We start from the raw sequence: 20,309 nt of genomic DNA on the forward strand, positions 1-20,309 counted from the left end.
AGCAGCAGCATTAGAGTTTGGAGAAGCCTAATTACCGTGACTAAATGATCATGTGGAATTTGACTGCCTTCGTGACTCGTGACCGCTGGTGTGTCGGTAATGTGGTCACAGCAACAGCCCTAGGCATCGGTCCCCAGATCCTCAAAAAGTTCTACAGCTGCACCATCGAAAGCATCCTGATTGGTTGCATCACCGCCTGGTATGGCAACTGCTCAGCATCCAAACGTAAGGTGCTACAGAGGGTAGTGCGTACAGCACAGTACATCACTGGGGCCAAGCTTCCTGCCATCCAGGACCTATATACTAGGCGGTGTCAGAGGAATTGTCAAAGACTCCAGTCACCCAAGTCATAGATTGTTCTCTCTGTTACCGCACGGCAAGCGGTACCGCAGCGCCAAGTCTAGGCTCCTTAACAGCTTCTACCCCCAAACTATAAGGCTGCTGAACAATTAACAAAATGGCCACCTGGACTATTTACATTGACCCCCCCTCCCCTTGATTTTACACTGATGCTACTTGCTGTTTATTATCTATGCATTGTCACTTTCCCTAACTACATGTACAAATTACCTCGACTAACCCGTACCCACGCACATTGACTCGTATATATAGCCTCTGTATTGTTATTTTATTGTGTTAATTTTTATTTTATTTTTTACTTTAGCTTATTTAGTAAATATTTTCTTAACTCTATTTCTTGAACTGCATTGTTGGTTAAGTGCTTGTAAGTAAGCATTTAACAAATACCTGTTGTCTTTGGTGCATGTCACAAATAACATTTGATTTGATTTTTAAAATGCTTTACAGATTATGATGAATTATATAAATTCTTATTAAGTGGCTAGTTTGCATCATCTGTCTTCACTAAAACCACTGCAAAGGTTTTGCCTTCAAACTTTGTTTTTAACAGTGGTGTGAAGTACTTACAGTTGAAGTCGGAAGTTTACATACAATTAGGTTGGACTCATTAAAACTTTTTTTTCAACCACTCCACAAATTTCTTGTAAACAAAATATAGTTTTGGCAAGTCGGTTAGGACATCTACTTTGTGCATGACACAAGTCATTTTTTCAACAATTGTTTACAGACAGATTATTTCACTTATAATTCACTGTATCACAATTCCAGTGGGTCAGAAGTTTACACACACTAAGTTGACTGTGCCTTTAAACAGCTCGGAAAATTCCAGAAAATTATGTCATGGCTTTAGAAGCTTCTGATAGGCTAATTGACATCATTTGAGTCAATTGGAGGTGTACCTGTGGATGTATTTCAAGGCCTACCTTCAAACTCAGTGCCTATTTGCTTGACATCATGGGAAAATCAAAAGAAATCAGCCAAGACCTCAGAAAAAAAATTGTAGACCTCCACAAGTCTGGTTCATCCTTGGGAGATATTTCTAAACGCCTGAAGGTACCACATTCATCTGTACAAACAATAGTACGCAAGTATAAACACCATGGGACCACGCAGCCGTCATACCTCTCAGGAAGGAGACGCGTTCTGTCTCCTACAGATGAACGTACTTTGATGCGAAAGGTGCAAATCAATCCCAGAACAACAGCAATGAACCTTGTGAAGATGCTGGAGGAAACGGGTACAAAAGTATCCATATCCACAGTAAAACGAGTCCTATATCGACATAACCTGAACAGCCACTCAGCAAGGAAGAAGTCACTGCTCCAAAACCACCATAAAAAAAGCCAGACTACGGTTTGCAACTGCATATGGGGACAAAGATCATACTTTTTGGGAGAAATGGTCTGATGAAACAAAAATAGAACTGTTTGGCCATAATGACCATCGTTATGTTTTGAGGAAAAAAGGGGAGTCTTGTAAGCCGAAGAACACCAGCACGGAGGTCGCAGCATCATGTTGTGGGGGTGCTTTGCTGCAGGAGGGACTGGTGCACTTCACAAAATAGATGGCATCATGAGGAAAGAAAATTATGTGGATATATTGATGCAACATCTCAAGACATCAGTCAGGAAGTTAAAGCTTGATCGCAAATGGGTCTTCCAAATGGACAATGACCCCAAGCATACTTCCAAAGTTGTGGCAAAATGGCTTAAGGACAACGAAGTCAAGGTATTGGAGTGGCCATCACAAAGCCCTGACCTCAATCCTGTAGAAAATTTGTGGGCAGAACTAAAAAGTGTGTGAGAGCAAGGAGGCCTACAAACCTGACTCAGTTACACCAGCTCTGTCAGGAGGAATGGGCCAAAATTCACCCAACTTATTGTGGGAAGCTTGTGGAAGGCTACCCAAAACGTTTGACCCAAGTTAAACAATTTAAAGGCAATGCTACCAAATACTAATTGAGTGTATTTAAACTTCTGACCACTGGGAATGTGATGAAATAAAAGCTGAAATAAATCATTCTCTTTACTATTATACTGACATTTCACATTCTTAAAATAAAGTGGTGATCGTAATTGACCTAAAACAGGGACATTTTACTAGGATTAAATGTCAGGAATTGTGAAAAACTGAGTTTAAATGTATTTGGCTAAGGTGTGTGTAAACTTCCGACTTCAACTGTAAGTAAAAAATACTTGATAGTACTACTTAAGTAGTTTTTGGGGGTATCTGTACTTTATTATTTATATTTTAGACAACTTTTACTTTTACTCCACTATATTCCTTAAAATAATGTACCTTTTACTCCATACATTTTCCCTGACACCTAAAAGTACTTATTACATTTATAATGCTCAACCAGGACAGAATTAGGGCATCTATCAATATAACATGTTGTCATCCCTACTGCCACAAACACTACTGTGTTTGTAAATTATGTCTGAGTGTTGGAGTGTGCCTGTCTGTCCATAAAAATAATAAGATAATCGTGCCGTCTGGTTTGCTTAATATAAGGAATTTCATGTATAGAATTTACTTTTACTTTGTGCTTTTACGCAAGTATGACGATTGAGTACTTTTTCTACCACTGTACTTAAGTACATTTAAAACCAGATACCTTGGGACTTTTACTGAAGTAGTATTTTACTGGGTAACTTTCACTTGAGTAATTTTCTGTTAAGGTATCTTTATTTTTACTCAAGATTGACATTTGAGTACTTTTTCCACCACTGGTTTTGAATGACGACGTTCTGGCATGTCTGCCTCGTGATTGATTCCTTTTTCGAAGTTACTAAGAGAGTCTGTCATTGATCCAAGACCATAGTCACTGCTGTTGCCAAGTGTTGTGTTTTCAATGACAATTAGCATTGCTGTGTGTTGTAAGATGTGTCACTTTGTGGTAGAACTAACTACTACGCATATGTATCTATCCATCCAAAAGTATGTGGACACCCCTTCAAATGAGTGGATCTGGCTATTTCAGCCACACCCGTTGCAGACAGGTGTATAAAATCAAGCATACAGCCATGCAATCTCCATAGACAAACATTGGCAGTAGAATGGCCTTACTGAAGAGCTCAGTGACTTTCAACGTGGCACCGTCATAGGATGCCACCTTTCCAAGAAGTCTGTTCGTCAAATGTCTGCCCTGCTAGGGCTGCCCTGGTCAACTGTAAATGCTGTTATTGTGAAGTATAAACGTATAGGAGCAACAACGGCTCAGCCTCAAAGTGGTAGGCTACACAAGCTCACAGAACGGGACCGCCGAGTGCTGAAGCGCTTAGCATGTAAAAATCGTCTGTCTTCGTTTGCAACACTCACTACAGAGTTCCAAACTTTCTCTGGAAGCAACGTCAGCACAAGAACTGTTCGTCGGGAGCTTCATGAAATGGGTCTCCATGGCCGAGGAGCCGCACACAACCCTAAGATCTCCACCCGCAATGCCAGGCGTCGGCTGGAGTGTTGTAAAGCTTGCTGCCATTGGACTTTGGAGCAGTGGAAACAGGTTCTCTGGATGAATCTGGGTTTAGCGGATGCCAGGAGAACGCTACCTGCCCGAATGCAATCCTAACGCTACAGCATACAATGACATTATAGACGACTCTGTGCTTCCAACTTTGTGGCAACAGTTTGGAGATGGCCCTTTCATGTTTCAGCATGGCAATGCCCCTGTACACAAAGCGAGGTCCATACAGAAATGTTTTTTCAAGATCAGTGTTTAACAACTTGACTGGCCTGCACAGGGCCCCGGACCTCAACCCCATCGAACACCTTTGGGACGAATTGGAAGTCCGACTGCGAGCCAGGCCTAATTGGCCAACATTAGTGCCCAACCTCACTAAAGCCCGTGGCTGAATGGAAGCAAGTCCCCGCAGCGATGTTCCAACATGTAGTGGAAAGCCTTTCAAGAAGATTGGAGGCTGTTATAGCAGCAAAGCGGGGACCAACTCCATATTAATGCCCATGATTTTGGAATGAGATGTTTGACGAGCAGGCGTCCACATACTTTTGGTCATCTATTGATTCATCCACCTACCACATGTAGTAGAGTCAGTATCATAGTTTTTGAGAGGCCAAATGTGATTATTTTGACTTACTGGCATTTCCATTGTCTGTCTAAGAATAAGTGTTTATCGGTTTACTTTATGAATGATTCATTGTGTAAGATAAAAAAACGAAACATTTTTGTTTCTTAGGTATAAACAATGAGTTCTATTCCTACTAGGAATACCCACTCTAAATCAGACTTATACAAATTATCAAGATTCTACACATTTCAAAAAAATTGAAATCCTGTGCATCTCACCTGCCCCGTCTCCTTGATCATGATATTGTCGTTGTGGCGATCTCCGATACCCAACACGTAAGTGGCTACACAGTAACCAGCACATGATAGTGTGAACTCCTCAATGGCCTGGTCAAGTTTATCCCTGCTGACAAAATAGATGAGAGAGAGGAGAGACCACATGGGATCAGTTTGCTTTCTCCGCACTTTCTTTTATCCCTTCCTCCATTGAATGTTATATCTCTTTACCTTTCTCTCACATTCCCAAGTCAGGTGAAAACAGTGGGGTACGCACACACACATTTCCCCCTCTCTCTCCATATAGGTGAGGCGTGAGGCAGGTTTTTCTCACAGCTCTATTAAATATTTGCAGAGACTTTTCGGAGGGTGACAGATGATTGACAGCCATGTTACAACACGGTCCTGTCTAGACGTCTATTGGGTTCACCATGTTAAACTATTACAGCTATTCCCCACTCCATTCTAACCAAGAGGCTTTAACACTTTGCAGCTTCTGTGTGATATGGAGCTGTTTTGCCAGCCCTTGCTCTGCACCCACCCAACATTACATATATGACGCCAATAGTTTATACATTATTTAAAGGTTTAGCTTGTCTGTCGAAACATTGGTTATTAGGTTATTGCATCTGAGCTCCTAGAGTGTGCGGCTCTTCTTTTCTTTTTCAAGTGTTCTATTCCGCTAGCCAGCACCTCTCCTAAACAGGTGTTCTACTCCGCTAGCCAGCACCTCTCCTAAACAGGTGTTCTACTCCTCTAGCCAGCACCTCTCCTAAACAGGTGTTCTACTCCGCTAGCCAGCACCTCTCCTAAACAGGTGTTCTACTCCTCTAGCCAGCACCTCTCCTAAACAGGTGTTCTACTCCGCTAGCCAGCACCTCTCCTAAACAGGTGTTCTACTCCGCTAGCCAGCACCTCTCCTAAACAGGTGTTCTACTCCGCTAGCCAGCACCTCTCCTAAACAGGTGTTCTACTCCGCTAGCCAGCACCTCTCCTAAACAGGTGTTCTACTCCGCTAGCCAGCACCTCTCCTAAACAGGTGTTCTACTCCGCTAGCCAGCACCTCTCCTAAACAGGTGTTCTACTCCTCTAGCCAGCACCTCTCCTAAACAGGTGTTCTACTCCGCTAGCCAGCACCTCTCCTAAACAGGTGTTCTACTCCGCTAGCCAGCACCTCTCCTAAACAGGTGTTCTACTCCGCTAGCCAGCACCTCTCCTAAACAGGTGTTCTACTCCGCTAGCCAGCACCTCTCCTAAACAGGTGTTCTACTCCGCTAGCCAGCACCTCTCCTAAACAGGTGTTCTACTCCTCTAGCCAGCACCTCTCCTAAACAGGTGTTCTACTCCTCTAGCCAGCACCTCTCCTAGCCAGCACCTCTCCTAAACAGGTGTTCTACTCCGCTAGCCAGCACCTCTCCTAAACAGGTGTTCTACTCCGCTAGCCAGCACCTCTCCTAAACAGGTGTTCTACTCCGCTAGTCAGCACCTCTCCTAAACAGGTGTTCTACTCCGCTAGTCAGCACCTCTCCTAAACAGGTGTTCTACTCTGCTAGCCAGCACCTCTCCTAAACAGGTGTGCGTCTCTTTCACCTCCAGATTAATCTTGCAAAGCCAGAAATGTAATTTTTTTGCGTAATTCCATCAGATGCTCGATTAGCTTCTTGGGGGAAATGTATGAGAAAAGACACTAATGAGACTCCACCCCACTAAATGGAAACTGTGAGCCAACAAATTGGGCCAAATGTCCCCTTCCGAAATTCAAAAGACGAATACACCTGAATTCACCTGAATACACCTGAATACACCTGAATACACCTGAATTCACCTGCGAAATCGTGATTTGTCTAAATGATAAGTGACAAACATCTGCGCACTGTAAAAAAAGTTCCTTGTTAGTCGTCGCCTCCCACAGTCTGTTGACAGACGCTACGATACCATCCGGTGTTACATGCGTCTGTCCTTGAGAGATTAGGATTGAGGTCCCGCCAGTCAGCATCAAAGGCAACTGCAAAAACGCTCTCACTAGCCAGTATGATTGTCTTGGATTTATATGTTTAAACAGCTAATAAGCTCAGAGCTGGTGCAATTCACCTCTAAGGTCAAATCATAGGTCCAGTTTAGTATGTTTGAGAGCTACCCTATCTGTAATTCATTTTTTCTAAGATATACATTACCGGTCAAAAGTTTTAGAACACCTAATCATTCAAGGGTTTTTCTTTATTTTTACTATTTTCTACATTGTAGAATAATGAAACTATGAAATAACACATATGGAACCAAAAAAGTGTTAAACAAATCTAAATATATTTTATATTTGAGATTCTTCAAATAGCCACCCTTTGCCTTGATGAAGCTTTGCATTCTCTCAACTAGCTTCACCTGGAATGCTTTTCCAACAGTCTTGAAAGAGTTCCCACATAGGCTGAGCACTTGTTGGCTGCTTTTCCTTCACTCTATGGTCCGACTCATCCCAAACCATCTCAGTTTGGTTGAGGTCGGGGGTTTGTGGAGGCCAGGTCATCTGATGCAGCACTCCATCACCATCCTTCTTGGTTAAATAGCCCTTACACAGCCTGGAGGTGTGTTGGGTCAATGATAGTCCCACTAAGCCCAAACCAGATGGAACGGCATATCGTTGCAGAATGCTGTGGTAGCCATGCTGGTTAAGTGTGCCTTGAGTTCTAAATAAATCACAGACAGTGTCACCAGTAAAGCAACCCCCACACCATAACACCTCCTCCATGCTTTACGGTGGTAAATACACATGCGGAGATCATCCGTTCACCCACACCGCGTCTCACAAAGACCCGGCGGTTGGAACAAAAAAATCTCAAATTTGGACTCTAGACCAAAGGACAAATTTCCACCGCTCATGTTTCTTGGCCCAAGCAAGTCTCTTCTTCTTATTGGTGTCCTTTAGTAGTGGTTTCTTTGCAGCAATTGGACCATGAAGGCCTAATTCACACAGTCTCCTCTGAACAGTTGATATTGTTATGTGTCTGTTACTTGAACTCTGTGAAGCATTTATTTGGGCCGCAATTTCTGAGGCTGTTAACTCTAATGAACTTATCCTCTGCAACATAGGTAACTCTGGGTCTTCCATTCCTGTGACGGTCCTCATGAGAGCCAGTTTCATCGTAGCACTTGATAGTTTTTGCAACTGCACTTGAAGAAACTTTAAAAGTTCTTGAAATGTTCCATATTGACTGACCTTCATGTCTTAAAAAAATTATGGACTGTCATTTCTCTTTGCTTATTTGAGCTGTTCTTGCCATAATATGGACTTGGTCTGTTACCAAATAGGCCTATCTTCTGCATAAACCCCCCACCTTGTCACAACACAACTGATTGGCTCAAACGCATTAAGAAGGAAAGACATTCCACAAATTAACTTTTAACAAGGCACACCTGTTAATTGAAATGCATTCCAGGTGACTACCTAATGAAGCTGGTTGAAAGAATGCCAAGAGTGTGCAAAGCTGTCATCAAGGCAAAGGATGGCTATTTGAAGAATCTCAAATATAAAATAGATTAACACTTTTTTAGTTAGTACATTCCATATGTGTTATTTCATAGTTTTGATGTCTTCACTATTATTCTACAATGTAGAAAATATTAAAAAATAAAGAAAAATTCTTGAATAAGTAGGTGTTCTAAAACTTTTGACCGGTAGTGTAGTTGAAGATATTTTCAGATTACACTAAGTATACCAAACATTAGGAAGACCTTCCTAATAAACTCCCCCCCTAAAAGCTTCACTTTCACCTGGTCAGTCTATATAATGGAAATAGCAGGTGTTCTTAATGTTTTGTATACTCAGTGTATGCCCTCAGAAAAGCCTCAAATCGTCGGGGCATGGACACTACAAGGTGTCAAAAGCATTCTACAGGGATGATGACCCATGTTGACTCCAATGCTTCCCACAGTTGTGTCAAGTTGGCTGGATATCCTTTGGGTGGTGGAAAATTATTGATACACACGGGAAACTGTTGGGTGTGAAAAACCCAGCAGCTTTGCAGTTCTTGACACAAACCGGTGCGGCTGGCACCTATTACCATACCCCGTTCAAAGGCACTTAAATCTTTTGTCTTGCCCATTCACCCTCTGAATGGTACACAATTCATGTCTCAATTGTAGTAAGGCTTAAAAATCCTTCTTTAACTTGTCTCCTCCCCTTAATTTACACTGATTAAAGTGGATTTAACAAGTGACATCAATAAGGGATCATAGCTTTCACCTGGATTCATCTGGTCAGTCTGTCATGAAAGAGCAGGTGTTCTTAATGTTTTGTATACTCAGTGTATATTGAACAGATGGAGATAGTGGATGACAGTCGGAAAAGATAGAGAGAGGTTGTGTCAAAGGGCAGTAGGCTGAATACAAGCCCATGCCGTCACTGAAGACATGACTGCTATACCAGTGTCTCTGTCACACTTACTCTGGGTTCTTGGATTTAAGCCAGTTGAGCAGGGCATCTTTGTTGAAGGCAGCGGTAGCGGCACTGTTGCTGTTGTTGCGCTGGATGTTGGCGATGGTGTCTGAGTTTTTCACCACCTCGATGAGGCCTGTCTTGTTCCCGGTGGAGAGGCAGCCGTAGGGGATCATCCTTACAGAGACAGTAGAAAAAGTTAATTCATAAAGCATTAAGGCCTATTATATGCTTATAACAAGTAATAACGTATAACTGTATGCCCTAAGTACATTGTTACAAAACCATCATATCAATTTTCCCCGAACCTGTTCCCAGTATGTATGTAGGACCGTTTGACTGCAACGTCACCTACTGAATTCCAATCTAGGTTTCTTGCGTGCCACAAGCAAAACCGTAGGTATTAGCTTACTGTTATACAACTAGCTCCACTGCTAAGCAGGGTTGGAACCAGTTCATGAAACAAAACCGTAAAACAGAAAAATAATTACATTTTTCAAGGAACAGAATCAGAACCATGAACGATAGTGGTCTATACTGTTCTGGAACAGAACCGTTATTTTAAAAGCATGGGAACCGGTTAATAATGTTATTTTACGTTACAGGATTTTTTTCCAGTCCCACAAAAAAACGCAACAAAAGCACCAATGCAAAGCCCTCCCCTCTGTCAATCAGAAACTTTTTCCAGTGTCTGCCTGCCAGCTGAAAATCTTTGCCAGTGTATGTGTAGGCTACCTGCCCCTCACCCTCCGAAGCATAGCTGTAGCCTACTTACATTACAAGCATGATTCAGAAAATAGGGAGAGATTTTTTATTAGAGAAGAATGGATTAACTTTTTCAATGCTAGTTCAGGATACTATATACATTTCACATTGGATTTATTAACTACAAAAAGGTAAGATGTGTTTTTAATTCTGGTGCCGCTCTGCACACACAAGCTAGCTAGTTCAACGATAAACCAACTCTGAAGTCATTAAAAGTTCCTACATAGAAGCCACTCCTCCGTAGGTATAATTCTGTGGGCCTAATTTAGATAATGCATGTTATCACAAGTTGCCCAGTGTTTCAAGCCAAGCTGCCTCTTCCACTCTTCTCTCGCTTGTCTTTCCATCACAAATGTAAATAACTCACTGAGCTATAACTTTCCCGCTCCATAGCAAGCTTTTCTATCCACAAAGTAATTTAATGTTAAAAATAAATAAATCAATAAAAAAGGATTTTAGAGGTTTAAAAAGGAACTGAAAGGAATGATTAAAAAAACAGTACTTTTTTTTGGTTCGAACCAGTTTAGAACTTTATTTTGTTGGTCGGAACAGTGAAACGGAACAAAAAAAAATAATGGTTCTGTTCAGAACGAAACGATTGGAAAATCATTTTGGTTCTAACCCCTGCTACTAACACATACCTTAGATCCAGTCCCTCTTTCTTCCAAAGGATTTCCATCAGCTGGATCATTTGGAGGGTCAGCATGTCTTGTCGGAGATCTGAAAGGATAGAGGTTATGTCAGGCTAAAGGTACATTTATATCCAACCGAAATGGGATGAAAATCCCAGATGCAGACTCCACAGAATTTCCCCAGGTGGCCAGACTAACAATTTAGGCCAGTATGATTAATGGTCCCGATGGCATGCTCGCAAAATTAGCACGATAAAAGGTAGGTCTGAAGAGAAATAGTTAATAACTTTAATTTAAAAGTGACAGTACCTAATATTCTTGCATTGGACCAATATAAATGCGACATAACTCAATACACACAAATTGATGAGGGATAACACCGCAAATGATTAATCTATGAACAAGTGTTTATTTGTTGCATCTTTAACTGCATGGCCATAAATTAGGTAAATACAGTAGTAAAAGTGTATAGAAGAACAGAATAACTTGAATTTCTTGAAGGGATCTTCTTTTTGGAGTGGTTCAGAAAATAAAGAAATAAACATAGTAGTTTGGGGATACACACAGTAGACCTAGCTACTAGGCTGACAGGATGACGATAGCACAACATAAAAAAGCAAACGTAAAAAATAGTGCTACTCTCCATGGTGTTGGCTGACCGGTGTCTCTGATTTTAGATGAGGAAGATATCTGATATTCTGTATGGCGCAGCGGGCTGTGCGTAGCCTAGGCTACAGACATTGGCTAGCAGATAGGCAGCTAATTAACCTAGCTTGCTACATTGACGGAACTTGGAGATAATCTGGAGGGTCCGGGTTGAGTCTCTTTAGCTCTCCAGTTCTATGGAATTGCCCATGAAGCCAGTAGTGGTTCTTCTCCAGCCTCGACATTTGTCCCGATGCCCCTGGTTCTCTCAATCTGGATACTGCTTGCATCCTGCATCTCCATGGATACCACCAAGGATGCACTTGAGATGCACATACAAAGCTACCAAACAGCACTTAAACAGTGCTAAAAGTGTGTCCATTAGTTGACTAACACACTCCCACGAAGAGGACAGTCATACATACAGTACATATAATATGACAATAGTTAAGGCGACATACAGAACCAACACCACCGGTCACCATTACAGTGCCCCCCAAAAAATGCAAATAAAAAATATAACCTAAAAAAATTGTTTATGTATCATGTGGAATCCCCTGTGTTATTTGGATTTCTCACCATCTCCGTTCTTGAAGATTATGCCCACAGCGTCCCCCTGCACCCATTTGTTCTTGTACATGAGCCACAGGGGCTTCATCTTGGAGTCCATGAACTTGCATCTGTCCGCACTGCAACATCAAGCAAATTTGTTGACACTGGGAGAAGACTTCTCCCTATATAATATCATTTTAACCATTTGTAGGGAAAAAAAAATACACAACATAGTCATTTCTAACACATAATTAATTAAAAGATGCTGAATGTAGCTATCAGTGCCCTTAAAACACGGAGGTGCATGACGCTTCCGTGTGTGTGTACCATTCCTGGGTGTCTGTCTTTCTGCGTCTGTGTGTGCGTGCCTGCATCTCTGTGTGTCAGGTACCCACCAAATCTCTGAGAGCATGATGCTGGGATTGAGCGGGGACAGCAGGTATGAGAGGGCCTCCATGTAGGCCTCCTGTTTGATACACAGCTTCATGTCGTCTGTCATCTGCTGGCGCGACGTCTTCTGCCAGCCCGACTTCACAAAGTCATTCAGAGCCTTCATCTTGTTCAGAGCCTCGTTCTGCACAGAGAGAAGAGGAGGAGGGAGTATTGATAACGTTTTGGGATAGTACAGTGAGATACAGAAGATCGGGAGTTGGGATATAAAGAGGGGCACACACTGAAGAAATGTAAGGGCAAAGACAGCAGAGGCCGAGGTGAGACTGGTAGCGTTATGTGTGTGTTGGGGGGTGATTGGTTATAATGCATTGATTGCTGCTAACCACATCATTCTTTGTGTTCTGGGCTCAAAACTGTACTGTTTAATTGTTGCCACCTACTGGTTGGTCATTTCAAATGGGAAGAAACCCAGTAGGGGAGACTGGGCAATTGTAACAGCGGGCAATAGTAACATCTTGACTTTCTCCAAACATAAACAAGCTAGAGATGAAACTCACACAGTACATGCCTATTTAGGTAATTGCCCTGCTTGAAAAGTTTCAGCAAAATATCTCACTATTTACACATTTCATGAGCAAATGTTTGTTTTTTAGGGGTGAAGGTAGTTTTTTAGGTGTGAATGTAGTTTTCTTCCGCCGGTTGTATTGTTCTTATGCTGTCCTGAGCATTAATGTCCAAGAACTCAAACTAGCAACATTTTCATCACTATATGTTGGCTAAACATTGGCATGATTGACATGTGTCAGTATTGTTGTCTATTGCTAGGCACATGAGGTTTTGTCATGGCTGCTGGGTTGGGGGTAATTGTAACACAGTGTTAAAATGATCCTGAGCCAAGCAGCAACATTATAAAAAGAAATTATTTTAACTTTAAGGTTGTATGAATTATACATTAACTATACAATTACTAACTTTAAATAGCCTTGGGGTCCTGTACAGTGCCAAATAAGTTGTTAACAGATATATTCTAGACACCATCAGACATTTCAGATGTTTTGAGAGGTACCGAATGGCCATGCACACTGTTACTGTAAATATTGGTTACGTACATAGAAATACTTATATTTCTTGCAAAAATATTACATACAGTAGGTCTATAATATGATAATTCATAAACATGAATTTTATACAAGTTAAATGAATTTATTTTGTTTATTTTTTAGGTGTTACATTTGACCCCACCTACTGTTACAATTGCCCCTGGCACGGCGGCAAATGTAACATCCGGACTTTTCGGATTAAAATCAATATTGTGATCAGACCGTCTTATCTACAGACCTATAAATGGTATGAATGATTAGCAGACAGATGTACGTTTCTCATATAAAAACATTAGTGGCTTAGTTCGAGTGGTCTCTGAGCAATGAAGTCAAATACAAAACATGTTACAATTGCCCCCAGTCTCCCCTAGTCCTCTACACATGCTATTTCTAAGTAATCTGGCCATTGTACAAAAGACATTGTCAAATATCATGGCCAGATGTCTAAGAATGAACAAGTATATAGTCTCAAGGTGTGCTCACCTGTTTCCATAAGCTCTTGATGTGATAGATGTTGCCCCTGCAGTAAGCCTCTAGAATCAGACCGAACCGCAGACTGACCGAGGATACGTGCATTTCTGACCTGGAGTGAGGACAAAGGCTTCTGTCACAACTTCTACCAACACCACCTTAGTGTTCAATTCATATACAGAGTTATAGTGCTTGTTCCACACGCGTGCACACAGCCAGGTGTGCACCCACATGGCTGGTCCGGGCCGTTCTGACCCCCTAGACGAGACTAAAAAAATGTTTTCCTGTCAGACTTGATGCACCGGTACCGCTTGCCGTGCAGAAGCAGAGAAAATAGTCTATGGCTTGGGTGGTCGGAGTCTAACGATTTTCCGGGCCTTCCTTCCACACCACCTGATATAGCTGTCCTGGATGGCAGGGAGCTCGGCCCCAGTGATGTACTGGGCTGTCCGCATCACCATCTGTAGCGCCATGTGATCGAGGGTGGTACTATTGCCATACCAGGCAGTGATGCAGCCAGTCAAAATGCTCTCAATGGTACAGCTGTATAACTTGTTGAGGATTTGAGGGACCCATGACAAACGTTTTCAACCTCCTGAGGGGGAAGAGGTGCTGTCGCTCCCTCTTCACGATGTGCATGTGTGTTAGGACCATTTTAAGTCTTTAGGGATTTGGACACCGAGGAACTTGAAGTTCTCGACCTGCTCCACTGCAGCCTCGTTAATGTGGATGGGAGCGTGCTCGCCCCTTCATTTCCTGTAGTCCACGATCAGCTCCTTGGTCTTACTGACGTTGAGGGAGAGGTTGTTGCTCTGGCACCACACTGCCAGGTCTCTGACCTCCTCCCTGTACGACCGCCAGTGATCAGGCCTACCGTCATCATGCTGCCAAGTCACTGACCTCCTCCCTGTAGGACCGCTGGTGATCAGGCCTACTGTCATCATGCTGTCAACTTGATGATGGTGTTGGAGTCAGGCGTGGCCACACAGTCGTGGGTGAATAGGGAGTACAGGAGGGCACTAAGCACACACCCCTGTGGGGCCCCAGTGTTGAGGGTCAGCGTGGCGGAGGTAATGTTGCCACCCTCACCACCTGGGGTCGGCCCGTCAGAAAGTCCAGGATCTAGTTGCAGAGGGATGTGTTCAGACCCAGAGTCCTCCTTAGGTTGAAAACTACCGTGAATATGCCTGCCAGCTATTCTGCGCATGCTCTGAGAACGCACCCTGCTATACAGTCGGGCCCCACGGCCTTGACGTGATTAAAGACCCTTTTCACGTCGGCCTCGGAGAGCGAGATCACCCAATCCTCTGGGTCTGTGACGACACTCCCACCCGGCACGATGTTGTTGTTATCATGTATAAATGCAGTGAGTTCATCTGGTAGAGAAGCATTGTTGGGCAGATCACGGTTGGGTTACTTTGTAAACCGTAATGGACTGTAGCCCCTGCCACATTCGCAGGTGCCGGAGCCTGTGTAATATGATTCCAACTTACTCCTATATTGTCCTTTGCTCGTTAGATGACTCTGCGGAGGTCATTGCGAGACTTATCGTACTTATTCCTGTCCTCGGCCGTAGACTCATGGTTGTCTACTATAGCTCTGTGTGCGGTAGCCCTGTCTTTTAGTTTAGCGCCAACCTCAGTGTTAATCCAGGGCTTTTGATTGGGGAAGCAGCGAACCCTCACCGTGGGGACAACGTCGCCGATGCATTTTCTAATGAAGCCAGTGATGGAGGTGGTTAGCTCGTCAATGTTAACGGGCGGAGTATCTAAACATATTCCGATCAGCGCTAGCAAAGCAGTCCTGTAGCATAATCTATGATTCTGGTGACCATTTCTCAACAGAGTGATTCCCAGGTACTTCCGGTTTGAGTTTCTGCATGTAAACAGGAAGCAGGAGTACGGAGTTATGATCTGATTTGCCGAATGTCAGACGAGGGAGGGTCTTTAATGCTAGTGGCGTTGGAGACGTGTTGATGGAAGTTGGGCATCACATGTCTTAGTCACATGAAATTAAAATGGGATGACACTTCCTGCGACTAATCAATTTGGCTATTTAAGCTCTGAATATCAGCTACCCAACTTTATCAGGAGGCTTTCTCCTGAGCCTATTTTCAATGTGTTTACACAGCAGGAAATGCACAAGTGTTTTCTTTTCCGCTATGATCAGCTCGTCAAAAATTGACCGATACAAACTTGAAACCACTGATCATAACAATTTAGCCCACAGGATTTAACTAATAGACAGCAGTTGTGAGTAGCCGGATTACATTTCATACTGTCCATTTTACACTGATCGGTCCTGTTTTTAGGATATGTTGTTCTCTCACGCACTCTCTCCCACTCTCTCTCTCTCCCACTCTCTCTCTCGCACGCACGCACACACACACACACTTACTTGAGATGCCAGAAGAGGAAGTGACCTATCCTCTTGTTGGAGAGGGCTCTCTCTAGCAGGAAAGTAGCAAGGTCACAGTCCAGGTAAGACTCATACTTCAGAACCTGAACTAACTGCAGCAAGTACTGGAGCAGCTCCTCATCTCTGTTGGGAAGGAGATTAAACAGTCATTAAACAGATTAAACAGAGTCATTTACAGCAACATTTTCACAATGTTGTGAAAACAATTGTTTTTTTGCCAGCTGTATATAGTCTTTGAGCAACCAAGTCATTGACGGGCATCCAGTATGGTTGGAACTTCTAAAAAACAATTCTTAACATTGATTTCTCACCATTGTTAAAGTGGTACCACTTGTTTTGATTTTTAATTTGTATCACTTGTTTGTATTTCAGGAGAAAAAAAACTATACATCCCTACATAATCAAGTCACTTTTTTTCTGGAGTTTGAGTACCTATCAAAATGAAAAGCAGAAAAGAGGCCATGGCGAACGCCAAAGGATAGCTCTCTAGTCACCTAGGGCTGGTTTCCCAGACATGGATTGAGCTCAGTCCTGGAATAAAAAGCACTTTCAATGAGAATTCTCCATTGAACATGCTTTTTAGTCAAGGACTAGGCTTAAAGCTGCAATATCTAACTTTTTGGGGGACCCGACCAAATTCACATAAAAATGTATGTTATAAATCTGTCATTGTCATTAAAAGCAAATGTAAGAAGCTGTAGATCTGTTCTGTGTGTGCTATTTCTATACTTCTTACGTTTAGTTTTTGTGTCTTTTACTTTTGGATTTGTACACCAGCTTCAAACAGATGAAAACACAATATTTTTGGTTATGGAAAATATATTTCACAGCGTTTTAGATTCTCTACACTATGCTTGTTTTGTCACATAAACTGAAATTAGGCGATCTATTCACATTTTTTTTAAACCAGGAAATGGCGGAGCGATTTCTGCATAGTGCATCTTTAATCTGTGTCTGGGAAACTACCCCTAAGGTTACAATACCTCAGCTTCCTTAGGCAGCTGATGGTGAAGGAGCGGACCATTGGGTCAGGGAAACTGTAGTCCAGCAGCTCCAGGGCATGGAGAGCAGGGAGGTCCGGCCATTTCTGCAGAAACGCCACCATCTGGACACAATGGCACAGGTCAGGTTTTTTTGACATTGAACTTAATGGAACTTTAAATTCATTTTCAGTATACATGAGCATTGCTAATGCATACTGAAGGCATTAATCAATTTGAACATGATAATGGAAAATAATTACATATTTAATAATTGCAAAAAACAGCTGCACTATGAACTAATGCACTGCATATGTATCGCAAGGTAACTAAATCTCTGGTTCAACCAGAGATCTCGGGTTCAAAAAAAGTTACATCATACTGGTAACTGCCAAAATAATGGAAACACTTTAGTAGATGAGGGATACAAAGTATATTCAAAGCTGGTTCTTCCACACAGGTGTGGTTCTTGAGTTAATGAAGTAATTAACATCCCTTCATGCTTAGGGTCATGTAAAAAGAATGCTGGGCAGGCCATTATTTTGGTTACCATGGCTATGCCCCAATAGGATGACAATGCCCCAAACCACAGGGCACGAGTGGTCACTGAATGGTTTGATGAGCATGAAAACAATGTAAACAATATGCCATGGCCGTCTCAGTCACTAGTTCTCAAATCAATTGAGCACATATGGGAGATTCTCGAGCGGCGCCTGAGACAGCATTTTCCACCACCATAAATAAATGGTGGAAGAATGGTGTCGCATTCCTGCAAGAGTTCCAGACACTTGTATAATCTATGCCAAGGTGCTGTGATGCTGTTCTGGCTTGTGTTGGCCCAACGCCCTATTTAGACACTTTATGTTGGTGTCTCCCTTATTTTGGAAGTTACCTTTTAAGTCAAGATGCAGATGATAATTTCACTTGCATTGCGTTAACTCACACCTCAGTTGTCTTTGCAAGAGGAAAGTGTCCTACCTGTGCTACATCCTCGTGCTTATTCCATTTTGTGATGAGGAGAAGTTTGGACAGACTCTCTGGGTAGCGCTCCCGCACCACACCGCGTAGCTTCCACAGAAGCTCTTTCTCATCCTCAAAGAACTCTGTGTAGTTCTTATTGTCTACTATTTCCTTTAGCTTCATATGCTGGGCAGCACAATACAAAGACAACAGGGAAGGGGTTGAGTGAACATACTGTAGATCTGTAGGTACTAGAATGGTAATTTCTTAGTAATGAATCTATGCTTTGATGTAAAAGTATAATAGGAAAAAACACAGGTAATTGTGAGGAACATAATTGATACGTAATGGTCTTGATAATGAATTCAAAGTTCAAACATACAATAAGATAATACAAATAATAAATGGTTTATGCGTTTTAAAAGTTGAATGTGGTTTTCAAAGGATTACTTTAATGTAATCTTATACATTTCAAACAAAAAATAGAGAGTCCCTTACCTCCACCTTGGTGGCTATAACCTTCCCTCCATTTTTTTCTAGGTCCCTCAACTGAAAATAGGAGGAACATACAAATGTGTAGAGATCTTAATATAGCTCTAAAAATACAATTTCTAATGTCTAATTTCATAAAATCTATAGTGAGATCTAATATAGATTTGTTTTATATGTACAGTACAAGATGGTTACAAGTGTAACGGTTACAAATGTACGAGGTTGGTTACAAATGTACAATGTCTACTATTGAAACGTGTGTGCAGTATAAGGTGTACCTTGTCGAAATGGGGGTAGTAGAGAGGGTGAGGTCGGATATTGGGGAAGCGAATGAGGAGTCCTGCTGCACTATCAACGTTGGGATTTTTCTCCACTGTGCCCATTGGATTCAAGAGGTCGCCTTTATCATCTGTGAGGCCAAATTAAACCGAAAAAAAAAACATTCAGCTATTAGCTAAATCAATGTGTTAAAACTGCATTCAGCAGTAGAAACAATAAAGCGTTCTCCCCACTAGTGTGGGATGGGGCTGGAGGAATGTAACCATTCTCAAATTCATAGACAGAGCTATGAATGCAAGGACTGACCATCCATGATATTAACATTGCATTTACTTTGTTTACAAAGAAATTGGGGTTCTGTAGGGGTATGACAGTTGAACTAAACTCAAATAGGAACATATCAATAATTTGGATGTAACAACTGCTAAATGGATGTACCAACTGCTGATTGCCCCTTTAATGCTCCAAGCCTTAGTGGCTGGAAGCCTTGTATTTTTTGTCCTTGCATGGGGCAAATATCTAAAGCCCAGATTGTAAAATAAATAGAATACAAATATAACACAAAGGGAGTTATTATGGGGCCAAATCCCGAACTGAATGGCCCATAGGTGATGATATGTTGAGCACTTCAAAGTCAAAAGCGCAGCCCCACCACTTCGTTTGACGTAGAGCTTTGAAAGTCTGTACCAAAGTGTTTCTCAGCATTTGGCAAAACATTTGCCTTAAGGACATATGACCTCCAACATATCTGATTTTCTTCCTTTTTGGATGTTTGAACAAACATTGAAACATTTCATGAACCAAAAATCTGATTCACTCAAAAGTATGACGATATTTTAACGATCCCTGTCTCTAATGAGTTTGCGAAAAGCAAAAAATGTCATCAACAGATGACCAAGAAAATGTCAAATTTGTCCCCACCCCAAACCCAACTAAACTCAAAATTATTTAACTGTTCTTTGATTCATCAACATGATACTGATTGAGCGGCTTAAGGACACTACAAGAAACGTCCACTCTGAGGCACGTATTGATATTTCCAAAATCATCACAACCACTTTGCAAAGGAATAGTGGCTACGTCAAACATAACCAGTCGATGGTATTAGTGTTTTGAATTGGTATGCGTGCACTACAGAGGGATCATATCTAGTATTATTATTGTAGGTTGTCTTAGTTGTGTACTGTGAACAACAGTGAAACAGATTTTGACCAGCCTCACTCCTTGTTTAGTATATCAGTAAGTACACTTTTTTTAACACGTAAAAAAAGTTGTTTAAAAATCTTTATTTTTGCAGCATCACTCCTTATCTCAGATATATAAAAAAACAAGTTGCAAATTTGTTGTAATTCAAATAAAAAAAATGTTGCTGCTTTTTACATTTATTATTACTACCCATTAATTTGCAGCAATTTAATTACATTTTAAACAACTGTAGGTAAATAGTACAATGATTAAAATTGTATCGGAACAATGGTGTTGTACATTTTGCAGTTCAGAAAACAACTAGTTTGTGAAACTACTTAGTGC

At 41.8% G+C, this 20,309-nt stretch overlaps 1 protein-coding gene across 6 annotated transcripts in view; it reads right to left on the reverse strand.

The window, feature by feature from the left end:
• pik3cd (phosphatidylinositol-4,5-bisphosphate 3-kinase, catalytic subunit delta) overlaps nt 1-20,309 on the reverse strand; it is a 62,040-nt gene that overhangs the window by 6,937 nt on the left and 34,794 nt on the right. For 5 of the 6 annotated variants that reach the window (XM_014145771.2, XM_014145770.2, XM_014145773.2 and 2 more), the window contains 11 exons: nt 18,779-18,909; nt 18,507-18,557; nt 18,027-18,194; nt 17,052-17,173; nt 16,048-16,191; nt 13,663-13,762; nt 12,082-12,260; nt 11,714-11,823; nt 10,499-10,577; nt 9,102-9,269; nt 4,667-4,793 (listed from right to left, as the gene is read on the reverse strand). In XM_014145771.2, coding sequence (XP_014001246.1) covers nt 4,667-4,793; nt 9,102-9,269; nt 10,499-10,577; nt 11,714-11,823; nt 12,082-12,260; nt 13,663-13,762; nt 16,048-16,191; nt 17,052-17,173; nt 18,027-18,194; nt 18,507-18,557; nt 18,779-18,909 — 1,379 coding nt within the window. The remainder of the gene's footprint in view (nt 1-4,666; nt 4,794-9,101; nt 9,270-10,498; nt 10,578-11,713; nt 11,824-12,081; nt 12,261-13,662; nt 13,763-16,047; nt 16,192-17,051; nt 17,174-18,026; nt 18,195-18,506; nt 18,558-18,778; nt 18,910-20,309) is intronic. The other variant, XM_014145772.2, reaches the window with a different exon arrangement.

Source organism: Salmo salar, chromosome ssa15 (genome assembly GCF_905237065.1).
Source record: "Salmo salar chromosome ssa15, Ssal_v3.1, whole genome shotgun sequence".
NCBI classification, from domain to species: domain Eukaryota; kingdom Metazoa; phylum Chordata; class Actinopteri; order Salmoniformes; family Salmonidae; genus Salmo; species Salmo salar.